Here is a 17,424-nt window from a genome sequence, read left to right on the forward strand (position 1 = left end):
AACTCCCATCTCCAAACCTGGAAAAACAATCTCTCTGGTGGCTCTCTTTGCCCAGTAGCAGGAGCTAAGTCCACATGTATGTGACAGTGAGAGCAAAGGCACAAAAAGCACATGAGAGCCACACATTTAACAAAACAACCCAGGCAAGATCCTGATGCAGCTGGGCATCTCAGAGCAAAGATCCTTACCTTCCCTCCTGCCTCAGAGAGCCTGACAAAGGAATTGTGCATTTCCCCTTTGCCCAGCCTGCTCAGACATGTTGTGTTCTGCCCAAGGCCTCACTGAGGTGTCTGTTGTGTGCTTGATGGGGCTGTAACCTATCTCAGCTGAAATTACCAATCTCCTGATTCCAGGAGACCCATATCATGGGAGCAAAAGCAGGCTGCCACTTCCCTGCCTTCAGCCCATCCTGCTCAGGCCTGCCTGCTCCTCCAAAACAATCTTATCTCTGGGGTTTATCTTCCAGAAGATATCACTTGGACATAGTATTAAACCCAGTACTTACTGTCATGGAGGCACTCCCAACAGGAAAGAGAAGCAAGCCCATAATTATCCCTCCAGTCTTCTCCAGACTTCTAATGCAGCTTCCAAAAAGCACCTACTGGGCAGTACTGCTGGGCACTAAGTCTTCACTTGAGTGACTTCCTGACTCTTCACTCAGAGTGTTTGGTGCAGTTCTCTTTCCCTTTCCTCATTAGGCAGAAATATTGGCACTAATCTGATTTTATATCAAGCTGCCCAACCCAAGATGATCCAAATGAGGCATGTGTCTATCCAGAGTTCCTGAGCAGTTCTAAGCCTGTCACACACCTGCTCTTTGGTGGCACCAACAGAAGAGCTTCCAGCATCCAGGCACCAGGCTCCCATCTTCATACTGCAAAGAAAATGGTTGTTTTGTAAGACACAGCACTTGATTTTTTAAGATCCCTGAATATTCCACTGCTCAAAACGTGTATCTGGAACTCTGATCCCATATTCAAAGTGGTTACTGCAGTAAACCTGTGCATTGGTTATTCAGAGCATGTGAGGGACTGCCCTGCAAGACACAACACCAAATCTCACAGTTCTGCATTTCCAAGTGAAAGTAACACTAACATAAACTTACCTCTCTTCTAAAGGCTAACAAAGTGCACAACTAATTGTTCTGCACTAAGGAAAAAAAATAAATTAAAGGTCAAACTGTCTTCTCAACTACAGCAACGTAAGACCTTGAGAAAGGCTCTCATTAGAGCTACTTCAGTTTTACATTGAAGAACACAGTGAACTTGTAAAAGTCTATTTTTAAATCCTCTCTTACTTAAATCATCAGATAAAAGACTGCTGGGAGTATTTTACAAATAAGCTGTTCAGCACTTTTAGAAGCTTTGAGGTGTGCAATCAGATTGTAAAAACTAATGAGAGACTGAGGATAGTTCTCAGCTATTTTGACAACAACCCGAAAATCTTCCATGTGAAAGTGATGAAATTAATTCTGCTTTTAATTAGAAAATTAATAATTTAATGCTTGGGACCTACACAGAATTTTTGTGGAAATGAGTTCTCAGATTGCATTAACAGCGTATCAGAAGTGCTGAAAAAACTGACTGTACTTCAAGACCATAAAAGTGCTCAGACTTCTTGTTTTACTTGCAGTTGCAGGACTTTTAAAGCAGAATGATTATAGGTTTTGCAAGGTTTCTTGTGTCATTGACAATCTGGGTACTTAACCTAAGGGAACAAACCACAACTTTGCCTAGATTCCAGTGTATAGCCAGATCCCTGGCTGTGTCAGTTAGCCTAAGTCCCTTCAAATCCTGCTGGCTCAGACAAATTAGCAGAAGAATTACCATAAAGAAACCCAACTCATTTCAACACTTTGAATTTTCTTAGACTGACAGAAATTAGAAAATTATTAAAATATAGGTGAAACTGTGAAATTAACACAGAGATTGAAGGTACATCTCAGAATCCACTTATGATGATACAATGTCTGAATACAAAGCAACCCAGGACCAGAACTGAAGATGCTCCAAAAGAGACAAAAACCTATGTAAATGCAACATCCTCTGACTGTGTTATCTCCTTTCAGAGACCCCACCCACCTGCCTTACATGGCTGGCCCCACTCTTTCCCTGACTGTCTCTGAGCAGCACAGTTGCAGCTTGCTCTCTTGTGGCCAACATTAGAGCTACAATAGTCCTGGTGCTGTTCCCCTCCAAGGACATCCCTGTGTCTGGTTCTTCTAGAGCATGATGAGCTTCCTCAGAGTGCAGTCACTGCTGAACCTCACACTGGGACCCACAGCTGATTATGGTGGCTGAACATGTTTCCAACACGAACAGACCTAAATCCACAATTGATCATCATGGCTGAACACGTTTCCAAGTGTCAGCTGACAGACACAGAATTGAGTGCACGTGGATTTGCAGCCCACACAAAAACCAGGGGAACTTGGAGGCTGTATCAGTCCCACCCTGTGCCTCTCACAGCTGTGAAATCCTCTGACACAAATGTACTGCCAACATCATGAGCAGAGGCCTTCAGGACTTGACAGTGTTGTCCCAAGGGTGGCTTCACCTCCTCAGCGTGGTTCAAGAGCAGCCTTTTGGAGCTTGAGCTTGGTTATTTAAAGGTGACTCTTTTGGCCATGCATTTGCTAACAGGTCCCAGCAACTTCAGAGACTTTCTGGCATCAGTAACTACTTGTGGCTTTCAGCTATTTACACTACTTGTTGGGTAATTTGTGTTATTTTTATATTTTTAGAGATGCCAGATACTGAAAAGGTGAGGGCTTTAAAGACTGAAATACTCCTTGATATTTTATTGTGTCAGATATTATTAACATCCAGAAACAGTTTTATGCTACTGAAAGAAAAATAGTTTAGAGCACTAGAGGTGTTCTCAGACACACAGACAGAAGCAGGATGACCAGAGATGTGTCACTGAATGACATTTCCCACTTAGCTGTCAGCTGTAATTTCAGGAGTGATCTTGTCACAGGAATTCATTCATTTTTAAAGGATCAAAAGCCCCTTCTATATCAGTAGAAGAATCATCAATTTGTGGTAAGACTAGAAGTGAAACCCATTCCACCTTTTCTATTATGCCTCAAAACCATTGCCATCACTCTTCTGAAACAATTAATAACACTGAGTGATGGGGTTTTGATAAACATTAACTGCATTTATTACTGAACATAAAAAGGATAATCAGTACAGAAATTATACTTTGACTACTGGGTTACTTGATCATCAACCTTTGTAACATATGAACAACAAATAAAACCTGGGCAGCAGAGGGTTGGGAGTTGCTCAGATTAAACACATTACTCACCAGAACAGCAGTGCCAAACCACAAAGCACACTGAGCAACAGCACCAGAACTGATCTGTGTGACCCAGATATGTCTACTTCTTCTAGAAGTTGAGGCACGAGCCCCAGAACCACCCCATCCCCTGGGAAACAACTCCCAAAGTCACAGCAGCACTGGGCACTGCTGAGAAAAACAGAGCAGCCCCTCAGCTGTCCCAGCACACAGCCATGGTGGGGCAAGGCTGGAGGCACAAGCGTGGGTTAAAGTGGACAGAAGGGCAACACTGACCTTTTAGGCAAGTGTAACCTCAGTTTCTCTCTCTGTTAAAAGCAAATAAGCACAGCTTTTGCAAGTAAGTGTATTGCCAAATATTCTTCTAGCCAAATTGTCTTCCTTCATCCTTCTGCTAGGAGGCAAAATCCTTGCTCTTCCTACGCTGCTGCCAAAAGTTTTGATCAACATCACAGACATTCCAACCAAGCTCATGGATACAACCAAGGTGCAATCTTGGTCACAAACTCTAAGTATTATAAAAATATATAATATATATTAAAGCAAAAAACCACTCCTACCTCTCTTACTAAACCTGCAGACATTTCAAATGGTTCATGAAGATTTGAACTATATTTGCACCGCAGTCAGTACCACAAGGACCACAAATGGGATAGAAATCACGTAAAATCCTACAACTGAGCAATTGGTAGCAATTGGTCTGTGAGTCTGGATTACTCTTGCATACTTAGAATAATTATGCAATGTTTAGAAAGAAGGGGAGGGATAAAAATGAGACAATTATGTATTTTTTAAGACGGCAGACATATGCATCACTATGACACATCTGTAGTAGAATGGAAGAGACAAATGTTAGGATCACCTTAGGCGGATAGTCTTAAACATACATCTTGTATAATAATAAAATCATAGAATCCTGGAATGCTGTGGGTTGGAAGGGACCTTAAAAATTATCTCATTTCAACCCCCTACCATGGTCTGAGAGCCCTGTGTAGCCTGGCCTTGAACACTTGCAAGGATGGAGCTGCCTCAGGTTCTCTGCAAGTGTCTCACATCCTCTGTGTAGACAATTTCCATCAAGTATCTGATCTAAACCTGCCCTCTGTCAATGTGAATACATTCTCCCTTGTCCTGTCACTACATGCCCCTCTAAAAAGTCCCTGTCTACCTTTCTTGTAGGAACATGCCCTAATGACGAACAAAATGAAACATATGATCCTAATATCTGTAAATAGTGTATGATTCATATCTCTTCTGGAATACCTTTAAGCAAACTGCTTAAGGGGGTTTGAGAGCCCTCTGCACGACAGCAGCTCGGGGTCGCACCACACCAAGCCGACACACTCCACAAGGAGCACAGTTTCCAAGCCTCATTCCAAACATCTTCTCCACCTTGGGCCTGTCCCGACGCGCTCCGGGACGCGGCTCCCGGAGCTCCGGCCCGCCCGACACTCCCGCCTTCCCCCATGAGGGGGCGCGAGCCCCCTCACGATTCCCGCCGCCCGGCCCGCGCGCCCGCGCGTGCTCTGCCGCGCCTGCTGATTGGCGCCTCGTCAGGCGCGCGCTCTGCCGCGCCTGCTGATTGGCGCCTCGTCGGGCGCGCGCTCGCCCGCGCCTGCTGATTGGCGCCCCGTCGGGCGCGCGCTCGCCCGCGCCTGCTGATTGGTGGTGTTGTGCGGGGCCCCGCCTGCGCGCATGCGCCCTGGTGCGGCTGGTTCCGGTGTGCGTGTGTCGGAAGCGGGGCTGTCGCCGTTGCTGGGTGAGCGCGCCCGCTGCCCGCCGGGGCCATGTCGGGGCGGCCGCCGCGGCTGGAGGATGGGGAGAGCGCGGCGCTGCGCCACAAGGAGGAGCTGAGCCGAAGGGTGAGCAGAGGCGGTCCCCGGAGCCTGTCGCCTGGGGTGCAGCAGTGTGAGGCAGAGGAGGGCAAGTGCTGCCAGGGACCGGGGTTCCTGTGCCCAAGGCTGTGCCCTCGGGCCCCGAGAGCGGCCTGCGTTTTGCGAGCCCGTGTTGCCTCGCTGATAGCTCGCTCGCCAGATCGGTATTTTGGGTCTTAGTGCTTGAAATGCCAAGTGAGGCGCAGTGAGGTTTTTCTCACAGAATATCGGGAGTTTCAGGAGACGTGCAGTGGTCGAGTCTAACTCCTGCGCTGCACAGTACACCCCAGGAATCAGCATGTGCCTGAGCACATTATCGAAAAGCTTTGTGAACTGTGTCAGTCTGGTGCTGTCACCGCTTTCAGTGGGGAGTTCAGTGCCCAGCCACCCTCTGGGTGAAGAACCTGTTCCTGGTGTCCAATCTGAACATCCCCTGACCCAGCTCCAGGTTGTTTCCTGTGGTACTGTCGCTGGTTACCAGGGAGAAAAGATCAGTGTCCGCCCCTCCACTTTCCCGCCTAAGGAACTTGAAGACTGCTGTGAGGTGTCCCCTCCAAGCAGCCTCACCTGCTTCTCATATGGCTTCCTTCTAGCCCTGTTCAGCTTTGTCTGCCCAAAATGTCCCAAGGGATTTCAGCCATAAAGGCTGGTCCTCTCATTTATCCACTCCCTCTTCCCTGATACCCACAGCTCTGTTCAGTATGCAATAAGCCAAGCCTGTGAAACTTTCACTCCAAAAAACCTCATATCAACCTGCCAGTGTTCCAATAGGGCCTACAGGGAAGCCAGAGAAGGGGCTCTTTGTAAGGAACTGTAGTGATAAGACAAGGAGCAATATGTACAAATTGAAAGAGGGCAGATTTGGGTTAGGTACTAGGCAGACATTCTTTGCTGTGAGAATGGTGAGGCACTCACATGTTGAGAAGCTGTGGATGCCCCAACCCTGGAAGTGTTCAAGGCCAGGAGCAGCCAGGTCTAGTTGGGTGTGTCCCTGCCCGTGGCACGGGGCAGGCTGGGACTAGATGATCTTTAAAGTCCTTTGCAACCCCTTAACATTATGTGATTATATTAAAAAAAAAATACTTCTGCATGGCCACATATAGATGTTTTTGATTGCCTGGCAGCTGCAAAGCTGGGACATCACAGAGCTGCAGGTTGTCACTTCTGTTCAGCCTAAGTGGTTTAGTCCATAGCAGAGGATGGCTCTGCTGCTCTGCCTTGTTGGTGTGTAGGTACAAGAGATTGATGTAGCTCCTGGAAAAGTTGCAGTTTCAGTGTGGCACATTCAGTTTGGCTGACCTCACTCTGTGGCTTTTGAAGGTAGGAGAAATACCAATGCATGCAAAATAGCCTGTTTCTAGAGAAATTAAGTATATAACTGTTATACTTACTTTAGTGATTCAGCTTGACATGCATGTTGCTGTCTTAAAATACCAGTAGACATGCTCACCACTAGGATTATACTATGATGTCTTATTTTTATTCATTAAATTCAAATGAATCTTTTGCCTTTCAGATTAAGGAGCAGAAGGTTGTAGTCGATGAGCTTTCTAATTTGAAGAAGAACCGGGTAAGGGTTTTACAAATTTGCTTTTAACTATTTCATTTTAGCAGAGAAATAAACATAAAGGCAAGAGGGGCAACAGAATCAGAGCATGCTGTCTTTAATTTGTTGTAATCCAGATTTTAATAAACATGTGGTCAGGTGTGCTCAGAATAATTTGTCCTGCAAATTATTTGGTTATGTATACTTGGGCAGTGTTGGGGATTTTTGCTTTTTTATGTTTTATTTGAGTTATTTCCTTAAGATGTTTGGATTCATGAAGTATTCTTACTTCTTCTGTGCATTTGTTTAAAATAGAATGTGATCCCTTGTGGATGAGGAAAAGAGAAATTCAGATTTGTCTTAGGTTGAGCATTAAATGCTTTTGATGGTACAGCATTAGAATGCTGATTCACATGGCAGAACTTACCCCTTCACTTTTATACCAGGAGTGTCTCTTTGGACCCACAGCAGCTTCTGCTGCAGTGTGGGTCCAGAATCTGCTGCTTTGACTTAATACAGTGTGGGTTTTGTTTTACAGAAAGTTTATAAGCAGCAACCCAACAGCAACATATTCTTCCTTGCAGACCGGACAGAAATGCTGTCTCAGTCCAAAAGTAAGTTTGCAGTGTAAAAGTATCTCAAATTGTTAATGTTTAAAAGTTGCATTTGTAGCTGATTTCAAAGGCATGCTAAAATGAGAAAACTGCAGCTGTGTGTCCAATACATAGTAACAGGAGAATGCATAATAGAGGTGATGATGGGACAAGCATTAGAAGAGTATAAATTTAGAAGTATAAATTTAATTTTTTGGAGTGAACAATTGCTGCTTCTCTTTGCTTTGATTTGGGTTAATAGCATTGCCATTTTTATCATCAGTTCCCTTTTCCTACTACAAATGTTGAAGTCATAGTGATTATATAAGAGTTGGCCATTCTCCTATTGCACTGTGGCTTTCTTTGGAAAAAAAAATCATCATCTTTGTATAATTAAAGAGGAATATGCTACAGCAAGCTTATATAGCTTGTGTTAGTAGTGATGGAACACAAACACAGCTCTTTGCTTAATTAGTGTTTTATGTTTATCACTTTAATTGAACAAGTGGCTGGAATTATTAATGTTGTAGATATACACTGAAATTTACCTATGCATAAATGTTCCTTTTTGTGAAACTGATTTTTTGTGTAATTTTCTCTTACACAGACACATTAGATGAATTAAAGAAGGCACATCAGGAGCTGGAAAATTCAGAAAAGGCTAAAATCAAGAAGTAGTTGATGTGAATTCCCCGTGGCAATGTGTGGCATTTGCTGTGTTGTTACCTTGTGCAGCCAGCGTGCGATCCATGATTTCCTCAGTGAAGACATCCTCTGCCACCTAAGAAGAAGAGGCCCAGACAGTAGCCAAGAGTTGATAAAAACTGTGTCTGATCTCTCTTATCAATGTGTGTTTTCAGGCCACGTACTTCACATGAGGGGACTGGTGACTCCTCAGCCTCTGGAAGATGCCAATAAGAATGTTTTTCTTTGGAATGGAGAAATTTTCAGTGGAGTGCATGTAGGAAATCTAGAGAATGACACTGAAGTAGTGTTTCATCACCTGGCTTCATGCAGCAGTGAAATGGACATTCTGTCACTCTTCTCATCACTTCAGGGTCCCTGGGCTTTTATTTATTATGAAGCACCCAGCCACAGTTTATGGTTTGGCAGAGATTACTTTGGCCGTCGTAGTTTGCTTTGGCAGTTCAGTAATGAGGTTGACAGAGCTTTCTGGCTCTCATCTGTAAGTGGTTGTTCTGAATCAGGCAGCCAATGGCAAGAAGTCCCAGCATGTGGAATTTTCAAAATTGATCTCAAAGCTTGTGCAGCAACTAAATCTTTGTCTTTAACATTGTTTCCATGGAAGTACAGCTGCAGAGAGAAAGCAGTAGAAGAAAAATGCATTAATGTTCTTGACCAAGTGTCAAAAGACTTACCAAACCATGTACATCTCGTGCTGAATGAATCAAATCTTAGAGCACCAGTCATCCCCTTAAATAAAACAGTTTCTAAAGCTTCAAGTGCATGTCCAAGCTCTAATTTTAGCAATATTAACGGTGTGGTTTCTGTAGAAACCCTTCAAGAATTTCTGGCAGAGGAACACAAGAAAAACTTAGCCTGTCAGTTTATTGATGTTTTAAATGAAGCAGTCAAGAGACGAGTCCTGTGTCTCTGTAGAGATCCAGATCAGATAACAAGAGAAGTTGCAAGCATGCCTCATAAGAGAGCACATATTGCAGTGCTCTTTTCTGGTGGCATTGACTCTATGGTTATTGCAGCCCTGGCTGATAAACATGTGCCTTTGGAAGAGCCAATTGATCTTCTTAATGTAGCTTTCATGATGAAAGAGCAAGCTAAGCACAGGGGAACCACTAAAAGACAAACTGGCCATGAGGTACAGCTTGATTTGCTTTGTCCTCAAGAAAGCTGTCAAGATCCTGCTGCTGACACTGGTACTCATTCATCCTGCTTTGATGTTCCTGACAGAATCACTGGTAGGGCAGGACTGAAGGAATTAGAAGCCATTAACCCTTCAAGAACCTGGAACTTTGTGGAAATTAATGTTACATTAGAGGAATTGAAAAAAATGAGAAAAGAGCATATTAATTACTTAATCTATCCACTGGATACAGTCTTGGATGACAGTATTGGCTGTGCAATTTGGTTTGCTTCCAGAGGAGAGGGCTTCATTAGTAACCAAGGAGAACTGAAACCATATAAAAGTCCTGCAAAGGTACTGTTTTGTTTTATTTTCTGCCTAGTGTTTGACTTCTGCATGTAAAAGCAGTTTTCTTGTTTTAGAAATCAGCTGGGATTTTTCTTATTCATGAGGCTTCTGAAATTATGTCAGGATGTAGAATATTCTATAATTATATAACTTGTGTAATTCTAGAATTAAAAATCACATTCAGTTCTCTTGTCATGTAATGTGCATGGCTTTTCAGTGAGCTTGGATATGCAACAATATCCAATGGAAACAAATAACCACCATCTATAATTTTTGTTTCTGATTTCTCACTTCTCTGTTCCTGAAGGAACTGTTTCATTTCAGCTGTTGAAGGCACAGTAATGGGCCAGATGGAATAGTGTTTTTTCTCTTGATAAAACATTTTACTGTACTTACTGAGTAGTGTAAGTCATTTTTACTTTGTGTAATGTAGCTGGTAAATGAATAGTACTCTGGGTGTTCATTCAGGTAACTACAACATATGACATATTGACTTTGGCAATAACTTTTAAAGGCTGGTGTTTAACAAATGCTGTTTATTATCACAGAAACTAACAAAGACATTCTTCAAATATACTGGTGTATTTGTGATACATATGGCATTATTTTCATGTTTTTTCCTTGCTCCACTAGCAATATTTGTGTGTACTTTAAGGTCTCATAATTTAAGTTACCAATGACTGTACTGGGAATTGTTTTAGGCTTTGTATATGTGTTAGGCACAGCCCATTCTGATAAGTAATACTTTTAAAAGATGTGTATTAAATTTCTCCTTAAAATGTACTTAAACCTTTAAAGTCTCTTTCAAATTAACTTGCATTGATACTAGGATTTCTTCTATTCTGTTTCCTCAGGTTGTGCTTACAGGAATTGGAGCAGATGAGCAGCTTGCTGGGTACTCTAGACATCGTGTTTGCTTCACCAAAGATGGCTTAGAGGGTCTTAATAAAGAACTTGAAATGGAGTTAGGGCGCATTTCTTCTCGAAATCTGGGCAGAGATGACAGGATCATCGGTGATCATGGAAAAGAAGCCAGGTATTACTGTTTTGACTCAGAGCAAAACTGATTTTGCTGGTTAGATGCAGTTTTTCACACCCCTAACAAATTCTTAATTGAAACTTCTGTGTGTTTTATTGTCTCTACTTCGGCTGTAGTTTTGTTAATATGTACTGTGTTGTGCAGGTTTTGGTTTTGTTTTTTAAAAAAGTGGTCTGTAGTATATTGTGGAAGAGTTTACTTAAGGAAATTTAGCAATTTGATTTCCATCCAGAAGTTTTAAGAAGAAACAACAGATGTTGAAATAGGCAAATTCTAGCTGGTTTTATCATTTTAAGCTAAACAGACTTTGCACAACTTTGAAGTGTTCTGGTGTGGACCTTCGGGGAGTGTCTCTGGAGAAAGACAGTGTAACAGGAACTGTATATTCCTATCCCTGCAGTAAAGCATAGTCAATATCCACCACATTTCCTGGCTGTTAAGTCAGAAGAGTTGAAGAATCATTTCATTTGTGCCTATTTCTCCATGCTACCATCAACTTGAAAAAAATTCCTTAGGTCTAGTCCAGGAGCAGAGGCCACTCAGGTGCATGAAAGGTTTTCTCATGTGATCTTTGTGCCAGTATTTTTCCAAATCTTAGTTGCACATTTTCAGTTCAGCACGAGAACAGTTGCAGTGGTTGATGTGCACTGCTCTTAAGCATGCACATGATTAGGTGTGAAAGCCTGAAATTCAGAATGATACCAGCATTTGTTGTGTAAATCTTTTTGTTTCAAAGTTACAGTGTAGTTTCACTCAGTCTTTGCATGTGGTAAAGGGGAAAACCACGATTATTCCTATAGAATTTTTAAAGGGTTTTTACCCATGTAAATCTCTCTTTCAGGTTTCCTTTTCTTGATGAAGATGTTGTCTCATTCCTCAATTCTCTGCCTGTCTCAGAAAAAGCTGATTTGACCTTACCTCGAGGAATTGGCGAGAAACTGATTCTGCGCCTTGCAGCCAAGGAGCTGGGCCTGACAGCCTCAGCTGTTTTGCCAAAAAGGGCAGTACAGTTTGGATCTCGGATTGCAAAACTAGAGAGCAACAGTGAAAAAGCATCTGACACATGCAGCAGGCTGAAATTACTTTCAGTAGATGAATTATAGAGCTGTATCTGGAGATGTTGCATTTATTCTATACACAAAGTCAGTAAATCAAGTTTTCTTACAATGTTTGGTCTGGGCTTTTTTTACATACTTGGGCATAATTATTAATAATCAGAGTTGTATATGTGTGTGTGTGTACAAGGAACTCACTATGAATGCATCCTGTGCTTTTTTTTTTGTTTTAATATTGAGATGCTGCTTTTTGTTTTAATACTGAATGCTTAGTTTATAGTAACTGGAATTACTTTGGTGATTGCAACACAGCATTTGTTCCTCTGACAGCTGATTTCAACACTTGTAATCCAAGTATTGTCCCTAACCATAACAGCATTGCAACAGTTTTCATTGAACTATTTATTTTATTAAGTTACTTTTTAAGATGCCAACCATCGTATCTCTTTTAGTTTTGGCACCTTGATGGAATCTTCTTCAACTCTTTTTGAAATATCAATTCCCAGGGGAGCTCTAGAAAACAAAATTATGTATTTGTTAAAAATTAACGTTGCCATTGCCATATCACACAGATGTACAGCTTCACAGACCTCATTTACAATTACATGAGAGTCAAAGTATTTCAGTACAGTCCCTGCACTTCTAAGACTGTGACCATTAAAACAATCCATCTCAAGCTGCACCTGGAAATATCTTTACATGAGGAAATATTTGTGTTTGTAGCCATTCCAAACTCTAGAAACACAGTTGTGATTTTCAAAGCCATCTTCTGGGCCTGTTGTTCTATTTAGATTCTGATTTTAGTTGATAATTCATTTTATGTCCTGCTGATGAATGTAAAACACTAGAGATTCACAGGTAACTACTAAGATAACCCTAAATAATTCATTGTCTACAGCAAGTAAAACTTAGTTTTTTATTCACTGAAATATATACAGCAAATTATTTTTGAAGTAGAGTATTTTATAATTTTTCATCTGAAAACTGTAATACATTTTTTTTGTATCGAGACCATCCAAATCTCTATTTCTGAAAACGGAAGGGGAAAAAAAAAACCTGAAAAAATTCCAAAGTTTAAGACCACCAGCTGGTACTTTTGAAATATCTGCATTTTGTTTGGCCTTAAGCCTAACATCTATACAATCATAGTAGGAAAATACATAGAACTGTTATGATGTATGATAAATTAAATTTCTTATTGTTACTTATAATATCCATATAATAATGCCAAAATAAACATAAATACCTGCCACAATCATTTGTATTTAAAACTGCCTTAACTTTTAAAATTTCTTTGTGCTGCAGAGAGACTCCTCAGCAGCTTGTGCCTGTTTTTCATGTGACCTGTTCCCCTTTCCCAGCCCACAGTGAGACAGAGCCTGGGAATGAGCAGTCAGTCCCTTACCTTGGCTCATAGCGGACGCCAGCAGTGCTGTGAAGGACCCCCAGCCCTGCACGGAGCCTTTCAATGCCATTCCTGAGCAACAAAGCAATTACAGAAAAATGTACATCACAACTCTGGTTCAATCAGCACAAAAAGAGCTCCTTGACTCTCATGTCAACTTTGCATGTGCTCCTGTAATGTGTGTTAAAGAGAAACAACTCTTACCATGCAATCATAACACCATTATCAGTGCAGAGTCTTGGAGGAGGACACAGCAAAGCAAAATCATTTGCATCTGCTAGATTCTGTAGAACTTTTCTGATGTACTGATTACTTGCAACTCCTCCTGATACAACCTTAGAGCATTTCAAAAAGAAAAAAAGGCATTAACTCAAAAGTACTTATGGGTCACACAGAACCAGCATCATGTTTAGACAAGGGTTATCAGTTGAAGTTCTACAGAATAATAATAATAATAGTGCTGCATTTAAGATTAAAACATGCCAGAAAAGAGTATGCTAAGTTTGCTTATTATGCAAAAAGACATTCCTGAAGCAGGTCAGTCTAATGGAAGGTGTCCTTGCCCATGGCAGGAGGGTTAGAACTGGATGATCCTTAAGGTCCTTTCCAAGCTAAACCCGTCCATAGTTCTGTAACTAGAACAGCCATCAAGTATTGGGTAGCACAAGGGCAAGTTGTTCTGGGAGGTTAGATTAGGTGGTAAGAAAATCTCTCTCTAGCTTCAAACCCAGAGCTAAATATTTATATGACCGTTACTTCAATATTGTTGGTATTTTAACAATATAATACATACCGACATCCTCCTCATATGTCAAAGATAGAAAGTACAACAAGGCATCTGCATCTTCAAATGATGTTGTGGAGTCAGCTATACAAAGGATAAAAAAGGTATACCCACCAAAGTGGCATTTTTTGATGGCAATATGCTGTTTTTGATGCAGAAGAGCATGGCTCGATACGTCCTCTGGATGATATGAACAGCCACTGCATGCTGTACAGCAGCAGCAACATCCTTAACACAGGACAGGATCTCACCTTCCTGAATACCTATAAAATTATATCATCAAAGGGGGCTCCTGACTGTAGGTTGTCAAAAGCTCAGTTTGTACCTGACTGCCTAAAAATACCTTCTTCTTTTTCTTTCTGCACAATGGCATTGCTGACAATGTTCTGCAGTCCGGAGAAAGAGAAGTCGCAGTTGCGATACTGCCGCATGGGCAGGCGGAAGGTGAGCCGCTCCTGGATCCCACTCCGAGCCAAGTGCTCTATGGCCTGCCCCCCAGCCATGCTGTGGCACTCTGGGTGCTTGCTTAGAGACAGCCTTCGTGCCACCTAAGAGATGACAAACAGCAGACTTGGAATCAGTTGTAAAATGTGACACCAAAACATCCAGTCCAATGTGAAATTACAAACAGGGCATGCTAAGGATAAGACACAACATCAGCCCAGCAGGATATTTTTTTTCGTGGAGTATGTAGAAATGAAATTCTAGATCAATCTGGGCAAACATGAGGATCAGCAAATTTTTCAGGAAATATTAATTACTCCATTTTTAAGCTATAGGAAACACACACGGTGTGCCATACTGTATTACCAGATACACAGGAACAAAGCTGGTTTCAACTTCTGAAAATCCTCTTTATGATTCCATGCACTTCCCCAATTTTTTAATTAATATGCACAAGTACTGTTTAAAAACAGTGCTGAGAACAAAACCATAAATGATCAATTTTACAGACTGTACTCAGGGACCCAGAAAACTTAAGATTGTGATGGCCAAACCATGCTTTTCAAACTCTAAAAACTAAAAATAGTAAGAAATGCTTTCACATCCATTGTTTTAAACCTGACAGCATAATACTACTTCCATAAAACACCTCTAAAAAATCTTCTCTAATTAATACAACTTCTTTGTATAATCAGTGTCAATGAAACATCCAACACCAGTTTTGGTTATGTTGCCTATTGGCTAAAATATAATTAATGTACATATGTTAGAGTTGATGTTATGTGTACATTTTTAATGGCCTTTCATATCTTACGTATATGGCATTTCAAAATAGACAAAAAGTTACACAAAACTTGTATTGCATTGAATTGCTGTCCTCAGGCTGATGATATTACTACCATTATGTATTATAAAAGCAATGAAAAGAAGAGAACGCTAAGGTAAGGTAAGGAAAGGGGATATTACCTTATCCAGCATGTCACCCGGTGCGATGTCGATGGACTGTCCAAGCAGGAGGAAATCTGAAACTCCCTGTGCTACTGCCAAGAGACAGTGGCCTCCAGAGATGAGGAGAACTAAGAACGGGAATTCCAGGGGATGTGTGAGCCTGATGGTGAGTGCATGAGCCTCCATGTGATGGATGGGGATGAAGGGTTTCTGGTGCCTGCTGACCAGGCCCCGGCTGTAGTGCAGCCCCACGCCCAGGCTCAGAGCCAGCCCGGGTTTCACCGTGGTGGCCACGGCCGCGAGCTCGGCCACAGAAACGCCGCTGGCACTAAGGGCCTCTTGAACCACTCGGTCGATGTTTTCTCTGTGAAGCCGCTGTGCCACCACGGGAATTATTCCTCCTGATCTAGTAAAACCAAGGAATTGCAGTGCATTGGTGGTTTATAACAGATAGAATGCCATAAAAATAGTTTTCAGGCACCTCTTAACCTTGTCATATCCTGCCTGTTTCCTTAGTGCGTTTTCAAATGCCTTGTTTAGTGTCAAGGGCACTGGAGGGAGCATAATTATCAAGGCCAGAAAGGATGTAACTTGCCCATTTTTGGTACAGATGCTTTTTAAATGTATCTCAACACTGTTCCAAAACAATGTAATTTAATATTCACAACCCCTCACTTGTCAGCTCATGTTCTTAACGACCAATGCTTATATTTGACTAAATTTTCCTTTAAAAAATCAAGACATTTGGTGATTTTAACTGTAGCAATGTTTTCATCTTTTATTCAAGCTAGAGAAGTAATCTGTCTCTCTTTGAAAGAAAACACTGGAGGAAACTCGTTAAATTCATGGCATTTATTTCCTCCCCCTTAGTACTATCTCAGGCACTACGTGTTGAGGCCAAAGTAATACATCTTCATATCTACCCACCACTTATTGAGTTTTATGGGGAAGGGAAGACTTTCATATGGATATTATAAGTAACAATAACAGTAAAATCGTTCTTAAGGTAGAAGCCTTGAGAGAAATCTGTTCTTACTGTAAATGAACTTCCTTCTGACAGTGCAGTGCTTCTCCCAGAACACAGCCAGCTTCATCCACCACGGCAGCGCCGGTGTCATCACAGCTCGTCTCTATTCCCAAAACCAGTCTGTGAAAACGCCGCTTCCCAGAGTGGGCAGAGCTGGTCCTCAGCCACGCAGCTCGGCCGTGCTTCACCGACCGCAGAACGCTTTTGGCAATGCTGCTCATTGTTTATAATCTACCTGGTGGTTACGTCTAGAAGAGAACTGTACAGTTTATTATTAGTGGATGGTTTTCAAGCACGTGTTCTGCTCTGATTTTCCGAAGAGCTTTTGAAGTCATGAATGGCCACACACGACATTTAAGACCCTAAGAAAAAAATAGCTGGGAGGTAACTGGTCTTGTTTTACCTGAATTACGTGTGAAGAGAGCTCCTCACTACGCTCGGTGGCGGTGCCTCTGGCAGCCCTAAGGAGGTCGCAGCCCTACGGAGGTCACAGCCGGCCCGTGGCCGCAGCAGGAGCGCTGCCGTGCGGGCAGCACCGGGCAGGTCCGGCCGCTCCGCCGGGTCACAGGCTCGGCTCCACCTCCGCGGATCCTCCAGCCCCGGCCAGAGGAGCGGCGGCCGGAACTCCCCGGTCCCCGCCTTGTCGCGGCGCACTCGCGTCCTCCCCGTGTGGCGATCTGTCGCCACCCCGTCCCCGGGCCCGGCTCCGCCCCGCCGGGAAGGCGGGCGGTGCTCCGGGCCGGCGCAGCCGCCGTGCGGAGAGCGGGGACCGTCGGAACTCAGCACGCCCCTCTGCGTGTCCGGAGTTGCCGGGACCCCTGCCGGGGGACTCGGAGACTCTGGCACGCAGCCCGGAACACTTGTGGATTTGATTATGGCCCGTGGAGCAAATTACCAGCTTTGTATGAGGACCTCAAAGTCACAGAAGTTTAAATAGTATAATAGTAAAATTACCACAAGGTGAAAAAGGTAGATTTTGGGATTTTTAGAACGGGGGTTTTGGGGACAAGATGGAGGGAATTGGGCGTGTCTAGCCTTTCTTCTTTTCTTCTTGGTCTCTATCTTCTGCTGTGATGGTGGCACTTGGGGATTGGTTTAGAATAGAAGTTCACTGGCTAAACATAGGTGATAGGTATTGGAAAGTAATTGTAAATATGTTATACGTAGTTAGTAGTATAAAAAGACAACACGGCCCCGAGGATGGTCAGAGTGCCGCTGGCTGCCTTGCTGAGCAGA

The 17,424-nt window shown here is 42.7% G+C and overlaps 3 protein-coding genes across 4 annotated transcripts; 2 read left to right on the plus strand and 1 right to left on the minus strand.

Moving 5' to 3' along the window:
• Positions 1–5,017: 5,017 nt before the first annotated feature.
• Positions 5,018–8,012, plus strand: ASDURF (ASNSD1 upstream open reading frame). Its single transcript, XM_058028245.1, has 4 exons — positions 5,018–5,165; positions 6,694–6,747; positions 7,262–7,337; positions 7,924–8,012. The coding sequence occupies exons 1-4, from the start codon at positions 5,091–5,093 to the stop codon at positions 7,992–7,994; spliced, it is 276 nt and encodes a 91-aa protein (XP_057884228.1). The 5' UTR covers positions 5,018–5,090; the 3' UTR covers positions 7,995–8,012.
• A 4-nt stretch (positions 8,013–8,016) lies between these two features.
• ASNSD1 (asparagine synthetase domain containing 1) lies at positions 8,017–11,692 on the plus strand. The gene is made up of 3 exons (XM_058028242.1): positions 8,017–9,492; positions 10,341–10,522; positions 11,367–11,692. The coding sequence occupies exons 1-3, from the start codon at positions 8,017–8,019 to the stop codon at positions 11,626–11,628; spliced, it is 1,920 nt and encodes a 639-aa protein (XP_057884225.1). The 3' UTR covers positions 11,629–11,692.
• Positions 11,693–11,967: 275 nt separating this feature from the next.
• On the minus strand, positions 11,968–16,865 carry OSGEPL1 (O-sialoglycoprotein endopeptidase like 1). 2 transcript variants are annotated; one of them, XM_058028244.1, is made up of 8 exons: positions 16,592–16,865; positions 16,198–16,436; positions 15,180–15,567; positions 14,113–14,317; positions 13,884–14,032; positions 13,190–13,320; positions 12,986–13,057; positions 11,968–12,093 (listed from the first exon to the last, which is right to left on the minus strand). In XM_058028244.1, the coding sequence occupies exons 2-8, from the start codon at positions 16,407–16,409 to the stop codon at positions 12,003–12,005; spliced, it is 1,248 nt and encodes a 415-aa protein (XP_057884227.1). In that variant the 5' UTR covers positions 16,410–16,436; positions 16,592–16,865; the 3' UTR covers positions 11,968–12,002. The 2 variants fall into 2 exon arrangements, with proteins under 2 accessions (XP_057884227.1, XP_057884226.1); XM_058028243.1 differs by having other exon boundaries at positions 16,198–16,447.
• Positions 16,866–17,424: the final 559 nt, after the last annotated feature.

The sequence above is a fragment of the Melospiza georgiana genome, chromosome 7 (genome assembly GCF_028018845.1).
Source record: "Melospiza georgiana isolate bMelGeo1 chromosome 7, bMelGeo1.pri, whole genome shotgun sequence".
Classification (NCBI taxonomy): Eukaryota; Metazoa; Chordata; class Aves; order Passeriformes; family Passerellidae; genus Melospiza; species Melospiza georgiana.